This window comes from Thamnophis elegans, chromosome 7 (assembly GCF_009769535.1).
Source record: "Thamnophis elegans isolate rThaEle1 chromosome 7, rThaEle1.pri, whole genome shotgun sequence".
Classification (NCBI taxonomy): Eukaryota; Metazoa; Chordata; class Lepidosauria; order Squamata; family Colubridae; genus Thamnophis; species Thamnophis elegans.
In genome coordinates, this window is record NC_045547.1 from 4,620,852 (window position 1) to 4,641,706 (window position 20,855).

The 20,855-nt window shown below is 46.4% G+C and overlaps 1 protein-coding gene across 2 annotated transcripts in view; it reads left to right on the forward strand.

The window, feature by feature from the left end:
• The window catches only part of PODXL (podocalyxin like), a 57,561-nt gene that overhangs the window by 34,665 nt on the left and 2,041 nt on the right, over positions 1–20,855 (forward strand). For both annotated transcript variants that reach the window (XM_032220669.1, XM_032220670.1), the window contains exons 2-7: positions 8,660–9,103; positions 11,221–11,573; positions 12,903–12,974; positions 15,911–16,070; positions 17,394–17,455; positions 20,077–20,244. In XM_032220669.1, the coding sequence (XP_032076560.1) occupies positions 8,660–9,103; positions 11,221–11,573; positions 12,903–12,974; positions 15,911–16,070; positions 17,394–17,455; positions 20,077–20,244 (1,259 nt within the window). The remainder of the gene's footprint in view (positions 1–8,659; positions 9,104–11,220; positions 11,574–12,902; positions 12,975–15,910; positions 16,071–17,393; positions 17,456–20,076; positions 20,245–20,855) is intronic.

A 20,855-nucleotide genomic window follows, 5' to 3' on the forward strand; every position in this document is an offset into this window, starting at 1 on the left:
CCACTGATTAATTGTTCTAACTGTCAGGAAATATCTCCTCAGTTCTAAGTTGCTTCTCTCCTTGATTAGTTTCCACCCATTGCTTCTTGTTCTGCCCTCAGGTGCTTTGGAGAAAAGTTTGACTCCCTTTCTTTCTTTCTTTCTTTCTTTCTTTCTTTCTTTCTTTCTTTCTTTCTTCTTTTTTTCTTTCTTTCCTTCCTTCTTTCCTTCCTTCCTTGCTTCCTTCGAATAGAGTAGAATAGAGAATTGGAAGGGACCTTGGAGGTCTTCTAGTCCAACCCCCTGCCTAGACAGGAAACCCTATACCGTTTCAGACAAATGGCTATGCAACATCTTCTTAAAGACTTCCAGTGTTGGAGCATTCACAACTTCTAGAGCCAAGCTGTTCCACTGGTTAATTGTTCTCGCTGTCAGGAAATTTCTCCGTAGTTCTAAGTTGCTTCTCTCCCTGATTAGTTTCCACCCATTGCTTCTTGTTCTACCCTCAGGTGCCTTGGAGAATAGCTTGACTCCCTCTTCTTTGTGGCAACCCCTGAGATATTGGAAGACTGCTATCATGTCCCCCCTGGTCCTTCTTTTCATTAAACTAAACGGTTCCTGCAACCGTTCCTCATATGTTTCAGCCTCCAGTCCCCTAATCCTCTTTGCTGTACCTTTCTCTTTGTTTGTTGTGTTTGTTTAACCTGGGTGTTCATACACAACCTATTTGACCAGACCAATCACGCAAATACATTCACACAACGTGCTAACGTGGTTAATATTTACCTTAGCGTGGCTCAGTTTATTGACTGAATATGTTGAATCAGATTAGACACATTGTCAGCCCCCGTATCTGTGTCTGTTGAATGTCAGGAGCTAAAACATTGGTTCAGAAATATCAGATTCACAAAAAAGAGGGAATTATCAAGATATCACGCCTGTTTCATAATTTGAGGCGTAAAAATACCACTAATTTTGCCACAACCATCCTTATTTTCCCCTAATTTTTCCCCCTGGAGGAATAATGATTTCATGGTTTTCTTTCGGTTGCTTCTTACTCATTTTTGAGTAGAGAAATTACGTCTTTGATGACTTTGATTAGCACGCTTCTTCTGAACGGGTGATGGGGAAGGGACAATTGAGTAGGCCAGGAGAAACTTTAAAATAAATGGAAACAAGGGCCAGTGGAGGGTGCTTGGATGAAAGTATTGAACACAAAAGTAGGAATCCCAATGAAAGAAAGACATTACGGGGCCACGTTGAGTGAATGAATGAGGTTGTAGATCAGGGATAGGGGATTATGGCCCCTTTCTGAACTGCGGACTTCAACTCCCAGAATTCCTGCGCCTGGAAAACACAACACACACACACACACACACACACACACACACACAGGTCTACTTTCCTTTCCACCGAGCTATTTTAAGTCCCACCATTGGGGAAATTTAAAAGGACATTTTATGTTTTTTCCCTGCAGGAGTGGCGTCAGAGGTGGTATGCAGCCGGTTCGGATTGGCACGCCTGAACCGGAAGCAGAAATGTGGGCCCGCTCACCCGCCCCGGCTCTATGCTGTCCTAATTAGACACATTTTTGAGGCTGGGTGCATGCCAGCAATTTCTGTGTCAAGCTGCATCTCTCTCTCTCTCTCTCTCTCTCTCTCTCTCTCTCTCTCTCTCTCTCTCTCTCTCTCTCTCTCTCTTTCTCTCTCTCTCTCTCTCTCTCTCTCTCTCTCTCTCTCTTTCTCTCTCTGCTTCTCTCTCTCTGTTTCTCTGTCTCTCTGTTTCTCTCTCTCTCTCTCTGTCTCTTTCTCTGTCTGTCTCTCTCTGCTTCTCTGTCTCTGTCTCTCTCTCCTCTCTCCTTCCTTCTTTCTCTCTCTCTTCTTCTCTCTCTGTCTCCCTCCTGTCTCCCTCTCTCTCTCTGTCTCCTTCCTCTCTCTGTGTCTCCTTTCTCTCTCCTCTCTCTCTCTCCTTCTCTGTCTCTGTATCTCTCATTCTCTGTCTCTCTGTCTCCTTCCTCTCTGTGTGTCTCCTTCCTCTCTGTGCGTCTCCTTCTTTCTCTCTCATTCTCTCTCTCTCTCTCTCCTTCTCTGTCTCTCTCTCATTCTCTGTCTGTCTCCTTCCTCTCTGTGTCTCCTTCTTTCTCTTTCTCTTCTCTCTCTGTCTCCCTCCTTTGTCTCCTTCTCTCTCTCCCCTTCTCTCCCTCTCTCCCCTTCTCTGTCTCCTACCTCTCTGTGTCTCCTTCTTTCTCTCTCTCTCTCCTTCTCTCTCTGTCTCTCTCTCTCCCTCCCTCTGAAACGCTTGTGCGTATTTTCCAGGCTTGGCAGGAAATCTGGTTGGTTGTTTCTTTTTTTTTTAAGGAAAAGCCGTAGCGGAGCAGAAAACTTTGGTGTGTTTTGTCGGCCTTCTCCTATCTTAGAAATGGGTGAGAAGTTGGCTGGTTTTGGGTGTTTCCGTGTTGCATCAGCTCCGTTCTCCATGGGAGGCTCCACTTGGACCCAGCTCAAGGAGGGAGGAGGAGGGTGGGTCCTTCCTTTCCTCCCCCCCCCCGCCGCCCCAGTTCACACAGGATGAACACAGCAGTGTGTGTGTGTGTGTGTGTGTGTGTGTGTGTGTGTGTGTGTGAGCAACTGCAGCACCTGCCCCATGCGACTTTTCTCACCAAGATGTAAGGGAACGGCAGCTTCCAAATCTCAAAGCATCAAAGCTTTGGAAAGAGGCCGTTTGATGGGGAGGGGTGTTCCCGAGACCCCCCCAGCTCTTTTTAGCAGGGGGGAGACCTGTTTGAAATGCGGGGGGGGGGGTTAACTGAGGAGGAGGAGGGAGAAAGAAGAAACTGGATTTGCTTAACGTCACTGAACAACTCAGAACATTGGGTACAACCCACTTAACAACCGTCGTGCTTAGCAACAGTAATTCCGGTTCCCCCTTACGGTTATAAGTTGAAGGCGACCTTTTTGCTCTCTTGCTCCACCTTAAATTCTTTCCTTTTACTTGTGCAGATGGAAACTCTGAAAAAGGTAGTCCGTGTGTGCTTTGATAGTCCAAAGTTAGCAATAGCAACAGCAGTTAGACTTATATACCGCTTCATAGGGCTTTCAGCCCTCTCTAAGCGGTTTACAGAGTCAGCATATTGCCCCCACAGTCTGGGTCCTCATTTCACCCACCTCGGAAGGATGGAAGGCTGAGTCAACCCTGAGCCGGTGAGATTTGAACAGCCGAACTGCAGAACTGCAGTCAGCTGAAGTAGCCTGCAGTGCTGCATTTAACCACTGCGCCACCTCGGCTCTTGCCAAGTTGCCAAAGTTTTGTATCCCACCTTCACCTATGTATCCCACACACCTTTTCCCCACTATAACCGCCATGTGAGGTGGGTTGGGCTGAGAGCGTATGACGAACTCAAGGTCACCCAGCCTCTTTTCACGCCTAAGGTGGGACTAGAACTCACTGTCTCCTGTCGATTGGCTCAAAGTCACCTGGTCAGCCTAAGCCAGGACTAGAATTCACTGTCTCCTGGCAATTGGCACGAAGTCCCATAGTCGACTTTCATGCCTAAGGTGGGACTAGAATTCACTGTCTCCTGGCGATTGGCCCAAGGTCAACCGGCTGGCTTTCATGCCTAAACCAGGACTAGAACTCACCTCTCTCCTGGTGATTGGCCCAAAGTCAGCTAGCCAGCTTTCATGCCTAAGGCGGAACTAGAACTCACAGTCTCCTGGTGATTGGCCCAAAGTCATCCAACAAGATTCTGTGCCTAAGCCAGGACTAGAAGTCACCGTCTCCTGGCAATTGGCACGAAGTCACATAGTCGACTTTCATGCCTAAAGTGGGACTAGAATTCACCGTCTCCTGGTGATTGGCCCAAGGTCAACCAGCTGCCTTTCATGCCTAAGGCGGAACTAGAACTCACAGTCTCCTGGTGATTGGCCCAAAGTCATCCAACAAGATTCTGTGCCTAAGCCAGGACTAGAAGTCACCGTCTCCTGATAATTGGCCCAAAATCATCCAACCAGCTTCTGTGCCTAAAGCGGGACTAGAATTCACCGTCTCCTGGTGATTGGCCCAAGGTCAACCAGCTGGCTTTCATGCCTAAGGCAGGACTAGAACTCTCCGTCTCCTGACAATTGGCACGAAGTCACATAGTCAGCTTTCATGCCTAAAACGGGACTAGAATTCACCATCTCCGGGTGAATTCTAGTGGCCCGAGGTCCTCCGTAAGCATTTCATATCCCCCCCCTCCCTTTCCTATGGCAACTCGAGAGCAGGCCAGGGGAGGCTTTGCGCGTTGACACCCAAGGCAGGACTAGAACTCACCATCTCCTGGTGATTGGCCAAAGTCACACAGCTGGCTTTCATGCCGAAGACAGGACTAGAACTCTCTGTCTCCTGGTGATTGGCCCAAAGTCACCCAGCAGCATTTCATAGCTCAGGCGGAACTAAAACTCACTGTCTCCGGCTGGTACTTTCCTCAGACTCCCCCTTTCGGGACCAGCCCCCCCCCCTTGCTATTTCTGCCCTTCAGCTTTGCCATTCTCTCCCCTGCTATTAATAGAGAGAAGTCACCAACGGAGGAAGAAGCCGGGTGGGAAATGCTTGGGGACGGGTGGAGGCCGCGACCACAGGAAGACTCTGGCGGCTGGGGAGGAAGTCCCCCCCGCCTTTGGTGTTTGCATTCCATTCGTCCTGAAATAGCCAAAAGTGGGTCTTGAAATCCCCCTTGCTTGCGTGGCTTGGCATTCTGCACACGCCTCCCGGTTCCCTTGTTCTTGGATCGGCGACCGTCGCGGTATCTTTGGCCCAGGAGCACAGGGCCGAGCTGCGTTAAACGGGCTTTCCCGTCGCTGGATTTCGACAATCCAGGATGGAAATCATGGATGGTTTGTTGGGTTGGGAACTTGAGAGGCACTAAAAAAAAAATAATGAAGAACCTGCAAGAGGAAAAATTTGGGAGCAGCTTGGCCTGAATTTCGGACATAATACAATACAATACAATAACAGAGTTGAAAGGGACCTTGGAGGTCTTCTAGTCCAACCCCCTGCCTAGGCAGGAAACCCTACACCATTTCAGACAAATGGCTTTCCAACATCTTCTTAAAGACTCCCAATGTTGGGGCATTCACAACTTCTGGAGGCAGGTAGTTCCGCTGATTAATTGTTCTCACAGTCAGGAAATTTCTCCTCAGTTCTAAGTTGCTTCTCTCCTTGATTAGTTTCCATTCATTGCTTCTTGTTCTACCCTCAGGTAGAATAATTTGACTCCCTCTTCTTTGTGGCAACCCCTGAGATATTGGAAGACTGCTATCATGTCTCCCCCAGTCCTTCTTTTCATCAAACTAGACCTACCCAGTTCCTGCAACCGTTCTTCATATGTTTTAGCCTTCAGTCCCCTAATCGTCTTTGTTGCTCTTCTCTGCCCTCTTTCTAGAGTCTCCACATGTTTTCTACATCATGGCAACCAAAACTGAATGCAGGATTCCAAGTGTGGCCTTACCAAGGCCTTATAAAGTGGTATTATCCCTTCACGTGATCTTGATTCTATCCCTCTGTTTATGTAGCCTAGAACTGTGTTGGCTTTTTTGGCAGCTGCTGCACACAGCTGGCTCCTATTTAAATAGTTGTCCACTACGACTCCAAGATCCCTCTCATAGTTACTACTATTGAGCAAGGTACCACCTATACTGTACCTGTGCATTTCGTTTTTCTTGTCTAAAATTAGAACCTTACTCTTTTCACCATTGAATTTCATTTTATTAGATAGTGCCCAATGTTCAATTTGTCAAAATCATTCTGTATCTTTAGCCTATCTTCTGGAGTGTTGGCTATTCCTGCCAGCTTGGTGTCATCTGCAAATTTGATGAGTTCCCCATTTATTCCCTCATCGAAATCATTGATGAAGATGTTGAAGAGTCCTGGGCCCAAAACAGAGCCTTGGGGTCCCCCACTGCATACTTCCCTCCATGAAGATGCAGTTCCATTGAGGACGACACGTTGAGTGCGTTTGGTCAGCCAGTTACGAATCCATCTGGTGGTGATGCTGTCTAACCCACATTCTTCTACTTTATCTAGTAGTAGGTTATGGTCTACCTTATCAAATGTCTTACTGAAATCCAAGTAAACTATATCAACGGGATTCCTCTGGTCCACTAATTTTGTCACTTTGTCAAAGAATGCAATAAGATTTGTGTGGCATGGTCTGTTTTTGACAAACCCATGTTGGCTTTTGGCTATTACTTTGTTTGCTTCTAGGTGTTTGCTAATTCGTTGCTTGATTATCTTTTCCAGAATCTTTCCTGGTATTGAGGTCAGGCTGATAGGTGTGTAGTTTCCTGGATCTGTTTTTTTTCCCCTTTTTTGAAGATGGGAACCACATCAGCTCTTTTCCAGTCCTCTGATAGTTCCCCGGTGGTCCAGGATCCTGGAAGATATAGTTCAGTGGTTCTGAGATCTCGTCTGCACAGTTCCTTCAGAACCCTGGGGTGTAATCCATCCGGTTCTGGTGATTTGAACTCGTCTAGGGTAGACAGGTGCTCACTTACCATTTTCTTCCCTATTTCAATTTGTGTTCCTAATCTGTTTTTGATAGGTTGGACTGTTTTATCCCTTTGTGTAAAGACAGGTGCAAAACATGAGTTAAATAGTTCTGCTTTCTCCCTGTCGCTTGTCGCCTTCTTGCCACTTTCTCCCAGCAATGGACCAATTGTTTCCTTAACTTTTTTCTTGTTTTTAACGTGTTGGAAGAAGCTTTTTTTTGTTATTTTTTACTTTTGTGGCAAGCCTTTCTTCATGGTGAGTCTTAGCTTTCCTCACTTCATCTTTACAGGCTCGGGCTATTTGCTGATATTCTGCCTTAGTTATGTCCCCCCCCCCCCCGCCCCCTTTCCACTTTTTATACTTAACTTTTTTGTCTTTCAATTTGTCAGAAAAGTTCTTTATGCAGCCATGCTGGTTTCTTTTGGGAGCTGTTACTTTCCTTCTTCATTGGAATTGTGCTAGACTGGGCTTTTGTAATCTCATTTTTCAAAATTTCCCAAGCTTTTTGAGTTGTTTTATATATAGTACATGGGAGAAATTGCACGTAGTCCTTGACTTACGACCAGAATTCAAACCCAAATTTCTGTTGCTAAGCAAGACATTTCTAAGGTGAGTTTTTACCCCATTTTATGAAGTTAGTTTTGCTCCCATTTTCTTGCCACTGTTGTTAAGTGAAACGTCGCAGTGAATAACACGGTTGTTAAGTGAATCACTGCAGTTGTTAGGTTATTCACACGGGTTGTTAAGTGAATCTGGCTTCTCGCATTGACTTTGCTTGTTCAAAAGGTCGCAAAAGGGGATCGTGTGAGGCCGGGGCATTGCGACCGTCATAAATATGAGTCAGTTAACAATAACTTGGTCACTAGATGAGCTGTTATAAATCGAGGACTCTCTGTATACACTGCTATGGGTTGATTTTCTATAGTGTGCCCAAATCATTGTAAAGAAACACAAATAAGTGATAACTTGCCTCCATAGCTTCTCCCTGCTTGGCATGGTACAGGCAATCCTCACTTAGTGACCACTTGCTTAACAACGGTTCAAGTTGTGTTTTAGGGAAAACTGCTGGGCCATGAGCCTCCACTTCAAAACTCTTAGCAGCTGCTAAGGAAGGAGAATATTTGTACCTCTGGTTTGACATGAGGGGTTCTTGGCTCTCTCTGAGTTTGCTTGCTTTGCTGCAGACGTCTCATGACCCAACTAGGGAACATCATCAGTGCTAGAAGGGGGCAGGGTTGCAGAGAGAAGGAAGGGGAGGAGGAGGAGCAGGGGAAACGGATAAAGAGAAGGAGAACGATAGCAATAGCAATAGCAATAGCAGTTAGACTTATATACCGCTTCATAGGGCTTCCAGCCCTCTCTAAGCGGTTTACAGAGTCAGCATATCGCCCCCACAGTCTGGGTCCTCATTTCACCCACCTCGGAAGGATGGAAGGCTGAGTCAACCTTGAGCCGGTGAGATTTGAACCGCTGAACTGCAGCTAACAAGTCAGCTGAAGTGGCCTGCAGTACTGCACCCTAACCACTGCGCCACCTCGGCTCTTCAATGACCGTGGAGTCCTTGGTGCTCTCTGAGCTTGCATGCTTTGTTGAAGACGTCTCATGACCCAACTAGGGAACATCATCAGTGCTAGAAGGGAGTGGGTGTTTTAAAGGAAGAGATTGGACAACTATTTCTCTGAAATGGCATAGGGCCATAATGGCAAACCTATGGCACACAGAGCCATATTTGCTGGCATGTCAGCAATCCGCTCTGGGGTGCATGCACAGGCTAGTCAGCTGATTTTTGGCCTTCCGGAGGCCCCAGGGAGGCCATTTTTGCCCTCCACGGGCTCCAGGAAAGCCTCCGGAGTCTGGAAGGGGGTCGTGCGTGCATGCGTGTGTGTGTGTTATACACGCATGTGCAGGTTGGCAGGGAGGATTGAATTGGTGTGGGCATGCGTGCACGCGCACAATTTTGGCCCGCCATAAGAAATAGGTTCACCCTCCCTGGCGTAGGGTTTCCTGCTTGGGCAAGGGGTTGGACTAGAAGACCTCCGAGGTCCCTTCCTGTTAATCGTATTATTCTGTCAACCGGTCCGGGGCTGGGCTGGGCTGGGTTGCGTGCGGGAAATCATCCGTGACCTCTTTCTATCTCTGGTCTCTCTCTTAGGGGGCATATTAGGAGCATCTGCTGATCCTTCACCCACCAACGCGACTCTGCTTTCCGTCACCACCGTTTCTTCTTCCAAGAAAACATCGGAGAACGTGACCACCTCGGCTCCCACTTCACCACTAGGGGCGCCCTTGAGCAAAGCTGCCACTCTGCCACCCTCCCCTACTTCTCCGCTTGGGGTGGACCCACCCAAGGTCCCTACAACGGCGACTTCTGTCAAAACCACCCCCCCTTCTTTGCCCACGAAGCGTGGAGGCACTACCGCCACCGCCACCGCCGTCATCGCTGCAAGCACAACGGCCTCGCGGGCTCCGGTGTTGTCTACCACCCACACCACTTCTTCGGGGATTGTTGTGAAAGACCTCCCCTCCACCGGCGGGACGACAACGGTGACCCTTTCTCCCTCCTCGCCTTCGTCCTCAACGCCGGTCAGGTCCACAGGTATGTTGCCAGTCTCTGGATTATAATTCTCCTAATCCAGGGGTCCTGAAATTTGGTACCTTTAAAGACTTGTGGACTTCAACTCCCAGAATTCCCTAGCCAGCTATGGCAGCTTTAAGATTTGTGAACTTCAACTCCCAGAATCTCCTAGCCAGCCGTTGAAATTTTAAGACTTACAGACTTCAACTCCCAGAATCCCCTAGCCAGCCATTGAAATTTTAAGACTTACAGACTTCAACTCCCAGAATCCCCTAGCCAGCCATTGAAATTTTAAGACTTACAGACTTCAACTCCCAGAATCCCCTAGCCAGTCATGGAAGCATTAAGATTTGCAGACTTCAACTCCCAGAATCCCCTAGCCAGCCATGGCAACTTTAAGATTTGTGAACTTCAACTCCCAGAATCTCCTAGCCGGTCATGGAAACATTAAGATTTGCAGACTTCAACTCCCAGAATCCCCTAGCCCGTCATGGAAACATTAAGACTTATGGACTTCCAACTCCAGAATTCTTCAACCACTAGAGGTCTTGAAATTTGGCAACTTTTTAAGACTTGTGGACGTCAATTCCCAGAATTCCCCAGCCAGCATGAGGAATTCTGGGTGTGGAAGTCTGCAAATTTAAAGTTGCCATGGCTGGCTGCGGAATTCAAAAAATGCCCAGATGTGTTTAAGACTTTATTTTACAAGATGGTCAAAAGAGACATATCACCTTCTCCACGCCTGGTCTGAGATCCTTCCCAAGGCAACCCCCGATGGGCAGCTCCCTCAGTGCATTAGAAAGAATTCCACAAGACGGATTATGCAGGTTCGGTGTAGGACAGGGGTGTCAAACTCAATTTCATTGAGGGCCTCATCAGGGCTGTGGTTGACCTTGGGGGGGTCCAGATGGGTGTAGCCGACTGGGTGGGCATGGCCAGCTTAATGGCATTCACTGGGTGTGGCCGGCTGGGTGGGCGTGGCTGGCCTGATGTCACTCACTGGGTGTGGCTGACTAGGTGGATGTGGCCAACTGTGTGGGCATGGCCAGCTTAATGGCATTCACTGGGCGTGGCATACCTCCCTAAGACCGATAAGATCGCACAGGATGGGCCTTCTCCAGGTGCCATCAGCTGGACAATGTCAGCTGGCGACACCTCGGAGTAGGGCCTTCTCTGTTGCCGCTTCGGCCCTATGGAATGAGCTACCCCCAGAGATCTGGACCCTACCCACTCTCATGGCCTTCCATAAAGCCATCAAAACCTGGCTTTTCCGGTAGGCCTGGGGCTGTTGACCTCTTGATTGAGGTCCAGCCCCGCTTAGACTGGGTGCATGTTGTGTCTCTTAATTTGTTGTGTCTTTATTTGTTTTAATCCTTTCTTAATATTTCTTATTTCTGTAAGCCGCCCGGAGTCCTTCGGGATTAGGCGGCCTATAAATTCAATAAATGGAAATGGAAATTGTGGCTGGCTGGGTGGGTGTGGCTGGCTTGATGTCACTCACTGGGTGTGGCTGACTGGGTGGGTGTGGCCAGCCAGGTGGGCATGGCCAGCTTGATGTCACTCAATGGAGGTGGCCAACTGGGTTGGTGTGGCCAGCTTGACGCCACTCCCCAATTTTCTGGCGTGTTTCCTCTTTGCATTGAGTAGACCAGGCTGAAGCAATGTGGGACGGCCCCTTAAATTTTCCAGGATGGCCCCCCGGGCCGGATCTGACCCCATCGCGAGCCGGATCTGGCCCACGGACCTTGTATTTGACACCCTTAGTCTAGGATAACTCACCAAGGCCGTCTCACCACAGGAAAACTTGCCGCGGACAATTCCACGCGGGGGAACTCAACACGATAAATTTTATCCACCGCTGTGTCTCGGACGTTATTTTCATTGAAAACAATGGAAATAATAGGGATGAAACTGGAGCAGATAACATTTGTTGTATCGAGTGTCGTATTCCTACGTGGAATTGTCCGCGGTGTGTTGGTCATGGCAAGATGACCGTGGCAGTTTGGCCTCCAAACTTAACAACGGTGGCAAGAAAAATCGTAAAACGGGACAAAACTCACTTAACCAATGTCCGACTGAGCAACATAACTCAATTGTGGTCATAAGTCGAGGTCTTGTTTTCATTTTATCTCCAACAGCGGAGAGCCCAGGGTCTCCACTCACTCCTACAAAAATTCCTGCCGTGCCTAGAATTGTCAGTGCTCCTACAACCGTAGCGACTGTTGCGACCGCAAAAACCGGAACAACAAGCAAAGATAAATTATTGACGTCGCTCACCTCGCCCATCACGCTGTTGACAACCACGATGGCCAAACCTTCAGCACCTCCCAGCAGCTCCACCGTTCACTCCTCAAGTAGCGGCTTTTCCACTCGCCCAGAATGGAAGCCGATGCCTCCGGCTTTGACCCCGGGGACCACAATTCCTCAGGAGTCTCATGTCCCCTCTCCTTCCATCCAGACGAACCTGAGTTCTGTGCAAGGCCAGACTAAGGTAAACAGATGGTCGGGGTACCACTTGGTGGGACTTCAAACACAGGGGCATGTCGACAAGGCACCGAAATGTCATTCGGTTGCTGAATTAGAACCCGTTTGGTCTAGCGGTGAAGGCTGCAGGGCTAAAAACCTGTTCTGACGTAGGCTTCACCAAATCACGGCGCAGACTCCTTGTCCCGACAAAGCCCTTTTTTTTATTAAGCTAAGAAAGAAAGAAGGAGGGGAAGGAAGGAAAGATAGAAAGAAGGAAGGACTGGAAAGAAAGAAGGAAGGAGGGACAGAAAGAAGGAAGGAATGGAAAGAAAGAAGGAAGGAAAGAAAGAAAGGTAGAAAGAAGGGAAGGGAAAGAGAAGGAAGGAGGGAAGGAAGAAAGGGAAGGAAAGAAAGATAGAAAGAAAGAAGGAAGGAACAGAAAGAAAGGAAAAGAAGGAGAAGGGAAGGAAAAAAGATAGAAAGAAAGAAGAAAAGAGAGAAAGAAAGAAGGAAGGAAAGAATTGAAAGAAGGAAAGAAAGAAAAAGAAAGACGGAAAGGAAAGAAGGAGGGAAAGAAAGGAGAAAAGAGAGGGAATGAAAGGGAAAGAAAGAGAATGGAAGGAAAGGAAGAAAGGAGGGATGAAAGGAAGGAAGGAAGGAAAGGAAAGAAGACACAGGAAGAAAGAAACAAAGAAAGAAAGAAAGAAAGAAATAAAGAAAGAAACAAAGAAATAAATAAAAGCAACCTTGCCATGATGGCTCCTCTCATTCACATCCAGCAAAGTCCCGGCAAGCAGTATTTCAAGGGTGAATTTACAACCACAGACCTTATCAGTGCCAGGCCGATATAATGCTGAACAAGAAAATACTCGGCAAGCGTCTCTGAGAATCGCGAACAAATCTTCACACTAATTAAGTGAACTAATTGTCTCCTTCAAACTCCCCTTTCGCTTCTCTTTATTCCCTCTGGGAGTGGCCATTCACTGTCCACCTGTGGCCTTACTCTCAAGTCGGCCCTTGTTCCTTAGCTGTTCCCTTCTCCTGGCAGCTCTGCGCATGCGCACACTGGGAACAGGCTCCAGCTGTTCTTCTGCCTCACTGATGTCTGACTCTGAAGGCAGCTGATAACTGTCGGACAGCCCTGACCCCCTCTCTGCCTCTGACGCAGAGCTCTCATCCGAGCCTTCCTCAGACTCCAGGACTGGCCCAGGTTCCTCCCCAACCCTCCTCACTGTCTGAATCTGCCTCCAGTTCCTCTGGCTGCTAGTGGGCCACCACAAAACTTTTGCTCCACTTTTGTTGCGGCCGAACCGAAAATGCACTCACACCCCTCCGCCTTATTTTTTTTTTCCAGATCGTTTGTGAGGATAAGATGCCCCCACAGGAGAAGGCGATCATCCTCACCTTAAACGAGTCACGGCCTTGTGTAAGTATCTCCTCAAAGAATTTGGATTATAATAGCTAACCTTCTACAGAAACCTTTGCACTTACTTTCACCAGCACCTCTAAGTGTGCAGCTTACACCATCTCTCCTAACCCAGCCTTCTTTGATAGTCAGGAGATGATCCTGAACATTGTGCAGTGGGCACACAATAGGGAACAATAAGAGTCATCACAAATACAGTAATAACACAAGTGTTGCAGACGGCATTTGAATCCTTCCTATTATATTTTATACTGCCGTTTCTATTTAATCTTTTTCTATAAAAACCCCTGGCCATTCGTTCTCCTCATATAAGCAGTTTTTAAGACATTATTGTCGCCGGTCAAAAACTCGCTGAATTTTACGAAAAATAGCGAGCCATTATTTTAACCATTATCCTGTTTTCTTTCTCCCTATGATCCTTAAATTCCTTTTTTTTAAAAAAAATCAATGTCTCGTTTCTCATACTTGTCTCTTCTCAAAATTCTCAGTGCCTTTGTCAAGAATCCTTTGCAAATTCTGTGTGGTTTATTTTAGTAAATCTCTCTGTGCTTCCAGTGTCAAAAAATAAACTGCCCGTATCACTTTTTCTGGTTTATTATTTGCATGCCTTTTAAAATCCTCATCCAGTGCCATTTCTAAAACCGTTATTTTCATCCCTTTTTCGTGGATTTCTCGATTTTGAAGCCACCCGGGAGACATTGTCAATTTTATTTAGTCGAACTTGTATTCTGTTCAGTAACATTTTCTGATTCTTCTCCAAATAGTATTAGTACTTCCTCTCTTTTAAGGTAGCTCTCTGGTGCCCTCTAGTGTCAACCTTCAAAGTTGTCTTATCAGTGGTTTCAGAGTATAAACACAAATATTTTCCCAAGAGAAAGGATCCTTTCAATTAACTTCAAAGTCGTACATCAAATCCATTTGAGCCCTTAATCCGTTTAAAGCCAGTGTTAATCTTCCTTTTACTCTATATCCCATTGTTGTTACAAATCTTGAAACTTGCATTTAAACTTCTTTTGTTTAAAAAAAAAAGGATTTAAAAAAGACTCATCTGGTGATTTGAATAGAACTTGCCAGTATGAAAATTCTCATTTTTTTAAAAAAAGCAAAAACAGGGGGGGGGGGATATTAAACCTAAAGTGATTAGGAGGTGAAGCTCGGTCAAACGTAGAGGCTCGACCTAAGGTGACATTAGCAGATATAAGCAGAATAAAATACTGCAACTCCAAGGCAATTGCAAAATTGCACCGTGCCATTTGGGACAGCGTTCCAGAGGGTCAACGTCATTGCCGAGGTGGCGCAGTGGTTAAATGCAGCACTGCAGGCTACTTCAGCTGACTGCAGTTCTGCAGTTCGGCTGTTCAAATCTCACCGGCTCAGGGTTGACTCAGCCTTCCATCCTTCCGAGGTGGGTAAAATGAGGACCCGGATTGTTGTTGGGGGCGATATGCTGACTCTGTAAACCGCTTAGAGAGGGCTGAAAGCCCTATGAGGCGGTATATAAGTCTAACTGCTATTGCCCAGAGGGTCATGGGTTGCCCCTTCCCCTCCTTGGAAGAGCTTTATAGCTCCCGCTGCCTTAAGAAAGTTCAAAACATCCTTAAAGATCCATCTCATCCTGGGCACCCTTTTTTTTTTAAACTATTACCATCCGGCATCCGGTACAGGACAATAAAAAACACAGACAAATAGGCTGAAAAACAGCTTCTATTTCTTCCTTCCTTTTTGCCTGCCTGCCTGCCTTTCTCCCTCCTTCCCTCCTCTCTTCCTTCCCTCCTTCCTTCCTCCCTTCCTTCCTTTTTGCTTACCTGTCTGTCTTTTTTATTTATTTATTTATTTATTTATTTATTTATTAGACTTATATACCGCTTCATAGAGCTTTCAGCCCTCTCTAAGCGGTTTACAGATTTTTAGCAAATTGAGTCAGCAAATTGCCCCCACAGTCTGGGTCCTCATTTCACCCACCTCGGAAGGATGGAAGGCTGAGTCGACCTTGAGCCGGTGAGATTAGAACCGCTGAACTGCAGATAACAGTCAGCTGAAGTGGCCTGCAGTACTGCACCCTAACCACTGCGCCACCTCGGCTCCTGTCTGCCTTTTTCCCCTCCTTCCTCTCTTCCTTCCAACTTGCCTGCCTGCCTGCCTTCCTCCCTCCCTTCTTCCTCCCTCCCTCCTTCCCATCCTTCCTGACCTTTCCTTTCTCATCGAAACCTTCCTTCCTCTCTCCTACACTCACTCACTCATTCACTCCATTCTACCTTCTCCCTCCCTCTCCTCCTCCCTCCATCCCTCCATTCTTCTCTTCCTCCTCCTCCCTCCCTCCCTTCTTCCTTATTTCTCCCTCTCTTTCTCCCTCCCTCCTGGACCTAATGGATATTTTACTTCCAAATCTACCCTAAAACAAGAAACCACAAAGATGGTTTGACTTGAAACCCGCCAGGGTGAGAAGGGCAGGGAACCTCTTGTCTGTTTCTCTTTCCACCCCTCCCTCGCTTGGTCCCTTGGGTTCGGTCCCTGGATTCAAGTGCCATTGCCTCATTTCCTCAGGGGGATGTTAGTCTTGGATTCCCATCAGAATTTTAAATTGTTGGGCTTGTTCGATAATGGAAAATACTTCAAAGGTTCCGGAGCTGTGTTTCCCAACCGTGACAGCAATAGCAATAGCAATAGCAGTTAGACTTATATACAGCTTCATAGAGCTTTCAGCCCTCTCGAAGCGGTTTACAGAGTCAGCATATCGCCTCCACAGTCTGGGTCCTCATTTCACCCACCTCGGAAGGATGGAAGGCTAAGTCAACCTTGAGCCAGTGAGATTTGAACTGCTGAACTGCAGATAGCAGTCAGCTGAAGTGGCCTGCAGTACTGCACTCTACCCACTGCGCCACCTCAGCTCTTCAGCTTGAAGAGGTCTTCTTCAACCCCTCTTCTTCCTCCTACAGCACAGTTTGCAGGGAAGCCCACTGAAGGAGGTTCTTGTGGAGGTGCTTTGCAAAGCGTTGAAGCCCAACTTCAACCCGAATCGGGATGACTGCACGATCACGCTGGCTTCGGACCCGGAGGATCTGAAGAGAGTGGCTGTGATCAAAACATCTGTGCAAAGTAGGTGTGGCCGTTACTTCTGAGTAAGACTTAGACAAAAGCTGAGCGTTTTGGCCTCCTTGTCAGGGTTCCAAATAGCATCCAAAATTAAATCAGAGTCCAAGGCCAAGGATTCCTCAAAGTTCCAATTTATTTAGAGAGCTATGTTGCCACATCTGGGAAAACCCGAATCTGAAAGCTATCCGGTTTTCCCCACTCAGTTAAAATCTCAAGATCTTGCCCCCACACCCACAAGTCCATCCCATGGTCCAATATCCCACTGCCATGCTGGCAGTTCCACCCATCCAGTTCCGGTCAGGTGCAGAGGTACAAAGACAAAGGATGACCTTGGCTTTCTAGAAAGAATGTTGTTATGGCTACATCTCATCTAACTCCTTACAATCCCCCCTCCCATTTTCCCACAAAAGAAAAGGCATCGTAGAATAATAGACACACATGCATAGGTTCGCCATCAAGACCCTAGAATATAGGCTCAAGATCCAGATGGATCTGGATGACTTGAACCCTGGGCTCTATCTAACAAAATGAAATTCAACGTAGAGAAATGCAAAGTCTTACACTTAGGCAAGAAAAACCAAAAGGACACATATAGACTGGGTGAAACCAGGCTTCAGAGCAGTGATTGTGAGAAGGATTTTGGAGTCTTAGTGGACAACCAGCTAAATATGAGCCAGCCGTGTGCAGCGGCAGTCAAAAAAGCCAACACAATCCTAAGTTGCATTAACAGAGGGATACAATCAAGATCAAGGGAGGGACTGCTACCACTCTATAAAGCTTTAGTAAGACCACACTTAGAATACTGCATCCAATTTTGGTCACCACACTATAAAAAAGATGTGGAGACTCTTGAAAGAGCGCAGAGAAGAGCAACAAAGATGATTAGGGGACTGGAGGCTAAAACATCTGAAGAACGGTTGCAGGAACTGGGCCTGGCTAGTCTAGTGAAGAGAGGGGGAGACATGAAAGCAATCTTCAAATATTTGAGGGGCTGCCACAAAGAGGAAGGGGTCAGCCTATTTTCCAAAGTATCCGAAAGCCAGACAAAGAATAATGGATGGAAACTGAACCAGGAGAGATTCACCCTGGAAATAAGGAGAAATTTCCTGACAGGGAGAACAATCAACCCATGGAACTGAAGTTGCCTTTGGAAGTTGTGGGAGCTTCATCCCTGGAGGCTTTGAAGAAGAGACTGTCAGAAATGGTGTAAGGTCTCCTGCTTGCGTGGGGGGTTGGACTAGATGACCTACAAGGCCTCTTCCAACTCTGTTAATCTAATCAAACTCTACTTTTCCTTTTGATCCCTTTTATTTATTTATTCCTTAGCACACTTCGTGGATGAGGAATTATCCGAAGCTCTGGCTGCAAAGAAGACAGAACTAGAGAAGGTAAGCGAGAAGTAATTCCGGAGAAGGTTCACCTCCTGTGTTTCAACCAGAACATGTTGTCCTTCAAACGTTGCCGAGATACAAATTCTGGTGGTCTTTGTTGGCCAGGCTTCCTTGGCATTGGAGTTGAGGAACATCAGAGGGTCATAAATGGTTCACACAAATCTAAGCCACACCTGGAATTTAGAACCACATCCTCAGTGACACTTACGCAGAGACATTTCTGACCAGGTGGAAGAGGGCTTCTCATAATTAAATCTCAGATTAGACATCCTGACGTGTGTTGACATTTTGACATCATCGTGACTTGTTATGGGCTCTGGTGCTGGAGAACAGTTTGAGGGATTTTTCCCTAACGAACAATAATTATCTTCCAAATCTTGGGGTGGTTTTTTCCCACCATTTGTAAATCAGGATGTTTGATGAATACGGGAGAGTATGTCATTCTTCTCTTCTAGTTATTTCATCTAATGCAGGAATGTCCAATCTTGGCAGATTCAAGACCTGTGGACTTCAACTCCCAGAATTCCCCAGCCAGCCATGCTGGCTGGGGAATTCTGGGAATTGAAGTCCACAAGTCTTAAAGTTACCAAGTCTTGACACTCCTGATCTAATGTAATATGAAATCTTCTCAAAGTTGGTGTCCTTCAGATGTGCTGGACTACAGTTCTCGTCATTTTCCCACTTGGTCTTAGACATGGGAATTGGGGTCTTGTCCATTGGTGAGTTCCAAGTTTGGGAAACTTATCAACAGATACTTTCTGTGGCAAACCAAAGAATTGTTTAGTGAGATCACCAGGTGTCCATTCCATGTTCTCACCGGTCAGAAAAAGAACTCCAGGTGACTTTATTGATGCCCACCACAACTGCTACTGGAGCTGTGGTGCCTAGAGGAGCTGGCAGCAGATTCGGGCAGTGAGGAGGTTGGGGAGGAACATGGGCCAATCCTGGAGTCTGGGGAAGGCTCTAATGAGGGCTCTGTGTTAGAGGCCATACGCCATTTATCAGCTCCCTTCGGAGTCAGACATCAGTGAAGCAGATGAACACCTGAAGCCTGTTTCCAGTGTTGGCCAGACGAAGGGAACAGCTAAGGAACAAGGATCAACTCAGGAATAAGGCCACAGGTGGACGGTGAATGGCCCCTCCCAGAGGGAATAAAAGAGGAGCGAAAAGGGAGTGGAGCTTGCAGGAGACCATTAGTTCATTCCTGCATTCTTGCCAAGTATTGCGGTGTTTGAAAGATATCGGCCTGGCCGCTCTCCAAGCCTGATAAAGGTCGGTCATTGTGACTGTGGGAGAGGAAAGACTTTGCTGGAGAGGAATTCACTGTCAATTAAATAAAAGGGGTTTATCGGGACGAGGACTCGGCTTCGTTCTGCTGGAGTCGCCGAGGTCAGAACACAAATATTCTCCTCTGTTGGTACTCTTTGTAAAACCCTCCTTGAAATTCATAATTCAAACTGTTTACTTATGTAGTTATAGAAAGTTATAGTTATTGTTATGAAGTTTTTTTCCCTTGTTATGACATAGAGCACTATTCACATGATATATAAAGGACAATAATGATCTCAATGTATAAGAGTGGGATGATTTGAACACCTTGGTATAATTCCATGTAGTGACCATTTTATATTAGAAAGATATTTGTATATTAAGCGGACCAATGATGATGTAAGGAACAATTGAGATATATATGTATATGTATATGTATGTATGTATGTATGACGCTGATAATGGATAAGAGCCTGTGGCCTAATGGCTAAGAAGTCTGCCTAGTATGTAATATAGCCCAGGTTCCAATCCCAGTAAGGGTATGGCTAGCTGATGAGAGCTAAATAGCTTGAAATAGATCTATACTAGTCTCCCTTTATTTATTTATCAGCACAAATACAACAAAAAAAATGTAACAAAAAGGCAACAGTAAAAATATTGGGTTTCTGCCTGGATGGTCTCTTGTGACGAGCCGAAGGACAGAGAATGGAAGTAGTGATCTTCCTCCCATATTTGGGCATACCGGGGGTTGTAAAAGAAATCTTATATATATATATGTGTGTGTGTGTGTGTGTGTATGTATATGTATATTGAAATACTTAACCACTATATGGATTAATAATAATGGAAAACTATTTTTGGAACTCTGGATGATTGGTGACATTATGGTCAATTGAAAATATGAATGTATATTACAAATTAATGGGAATTCTTTGTTCTAATCTCCGCTTTTTCTCCTTGGAGATAGGTGATATTATAATACTTTAAAGACTCATTGTTATTGGATAGATAATGATGAATTCAAGGAAATAAGGATTGTTGCAAACGAAAGAATATTAATGGTAATTTGAACACATAATGCTCAATGACAGCGAAATATCCGGTTATGTTTAACGCAAAACCAGTGATGTTATTCTTAACCTTAAGAATTGATGCACAAAAACTTGTAACCGTGCTTTGATGAAATGGAGGAAAGTTGTTTTTTTTCCCTTGCTTTGTTTTGCATGTGTTGTTTTGTTTAAAAAGAATAAAAATATATTTAGGGGGAAAAAAAGAAATTCATAAGAGCATCCAAAGTAGAAGAGGTCTCTTGCTTGAAGCCAACCATTCACCAGGTTTTCTTCCCACAGTTTGGCGTTAACAACATCACCTATGGTGGCCGACCCCTGGACGCTGAGCCCAAGGATCATTTGAGCCTTCCTCTGATTATCACCATCATCTGCATGGCTGCCACTCTGCTTCTCGTAGCTGCCATCTACGGCTGCTGTCACCAACGTATTTCTCAGAGAAAGGACCAGGTAGGGTTACTCGTTCTGAACATGTAGAAGGAAAGGAACCTTCCTGGGATTAGTTTAGTTTAGTTTAATAAGATTTGTATGCCGCCCACTCCCTTGGGACTCTGGGTGGCTTACAGGCAAGGTAAAAAGAAACATTTTTTAAAAAGTTTTTTAAAAAAAAGATACAATTATTAAAATTCCACATCATGCATTCCGTCTAAGTGGGGATGGATATTAATCAACAGCCCTAGGCCTGCCGGAACAGCCAGGTCTTGACGGCTTTACGGAAGGCCGGGAGAGTGGGAAGGGTCTGGATCTCTACGGGTAGATCGTTCCACAGGGCCGGCGCAGCTACAGAGAAGGCCCTCCCCCGGGGGGCCGCCAGCCGGCATTGTCCGGTCGACGGCACCCGGAGGAGGCCCAACCTGTGTGATTTTGTTGGTCGTTGGGAGGTAAGTGGCAGGAGGCGGTCTCTCAGGTAGCCAGGTCCTAAACCATGTAGGGCTTTAAAAGTAGCGACTAGCACCTTGAAGCATGTCCGGGATCCTTGATACTCTCTGAGCTGGATTGTTGTCACGCAAAAAGTATCACTTTTTCCACCTCGAGCACAAAGTCCAGGAGTGGTTTCCAAG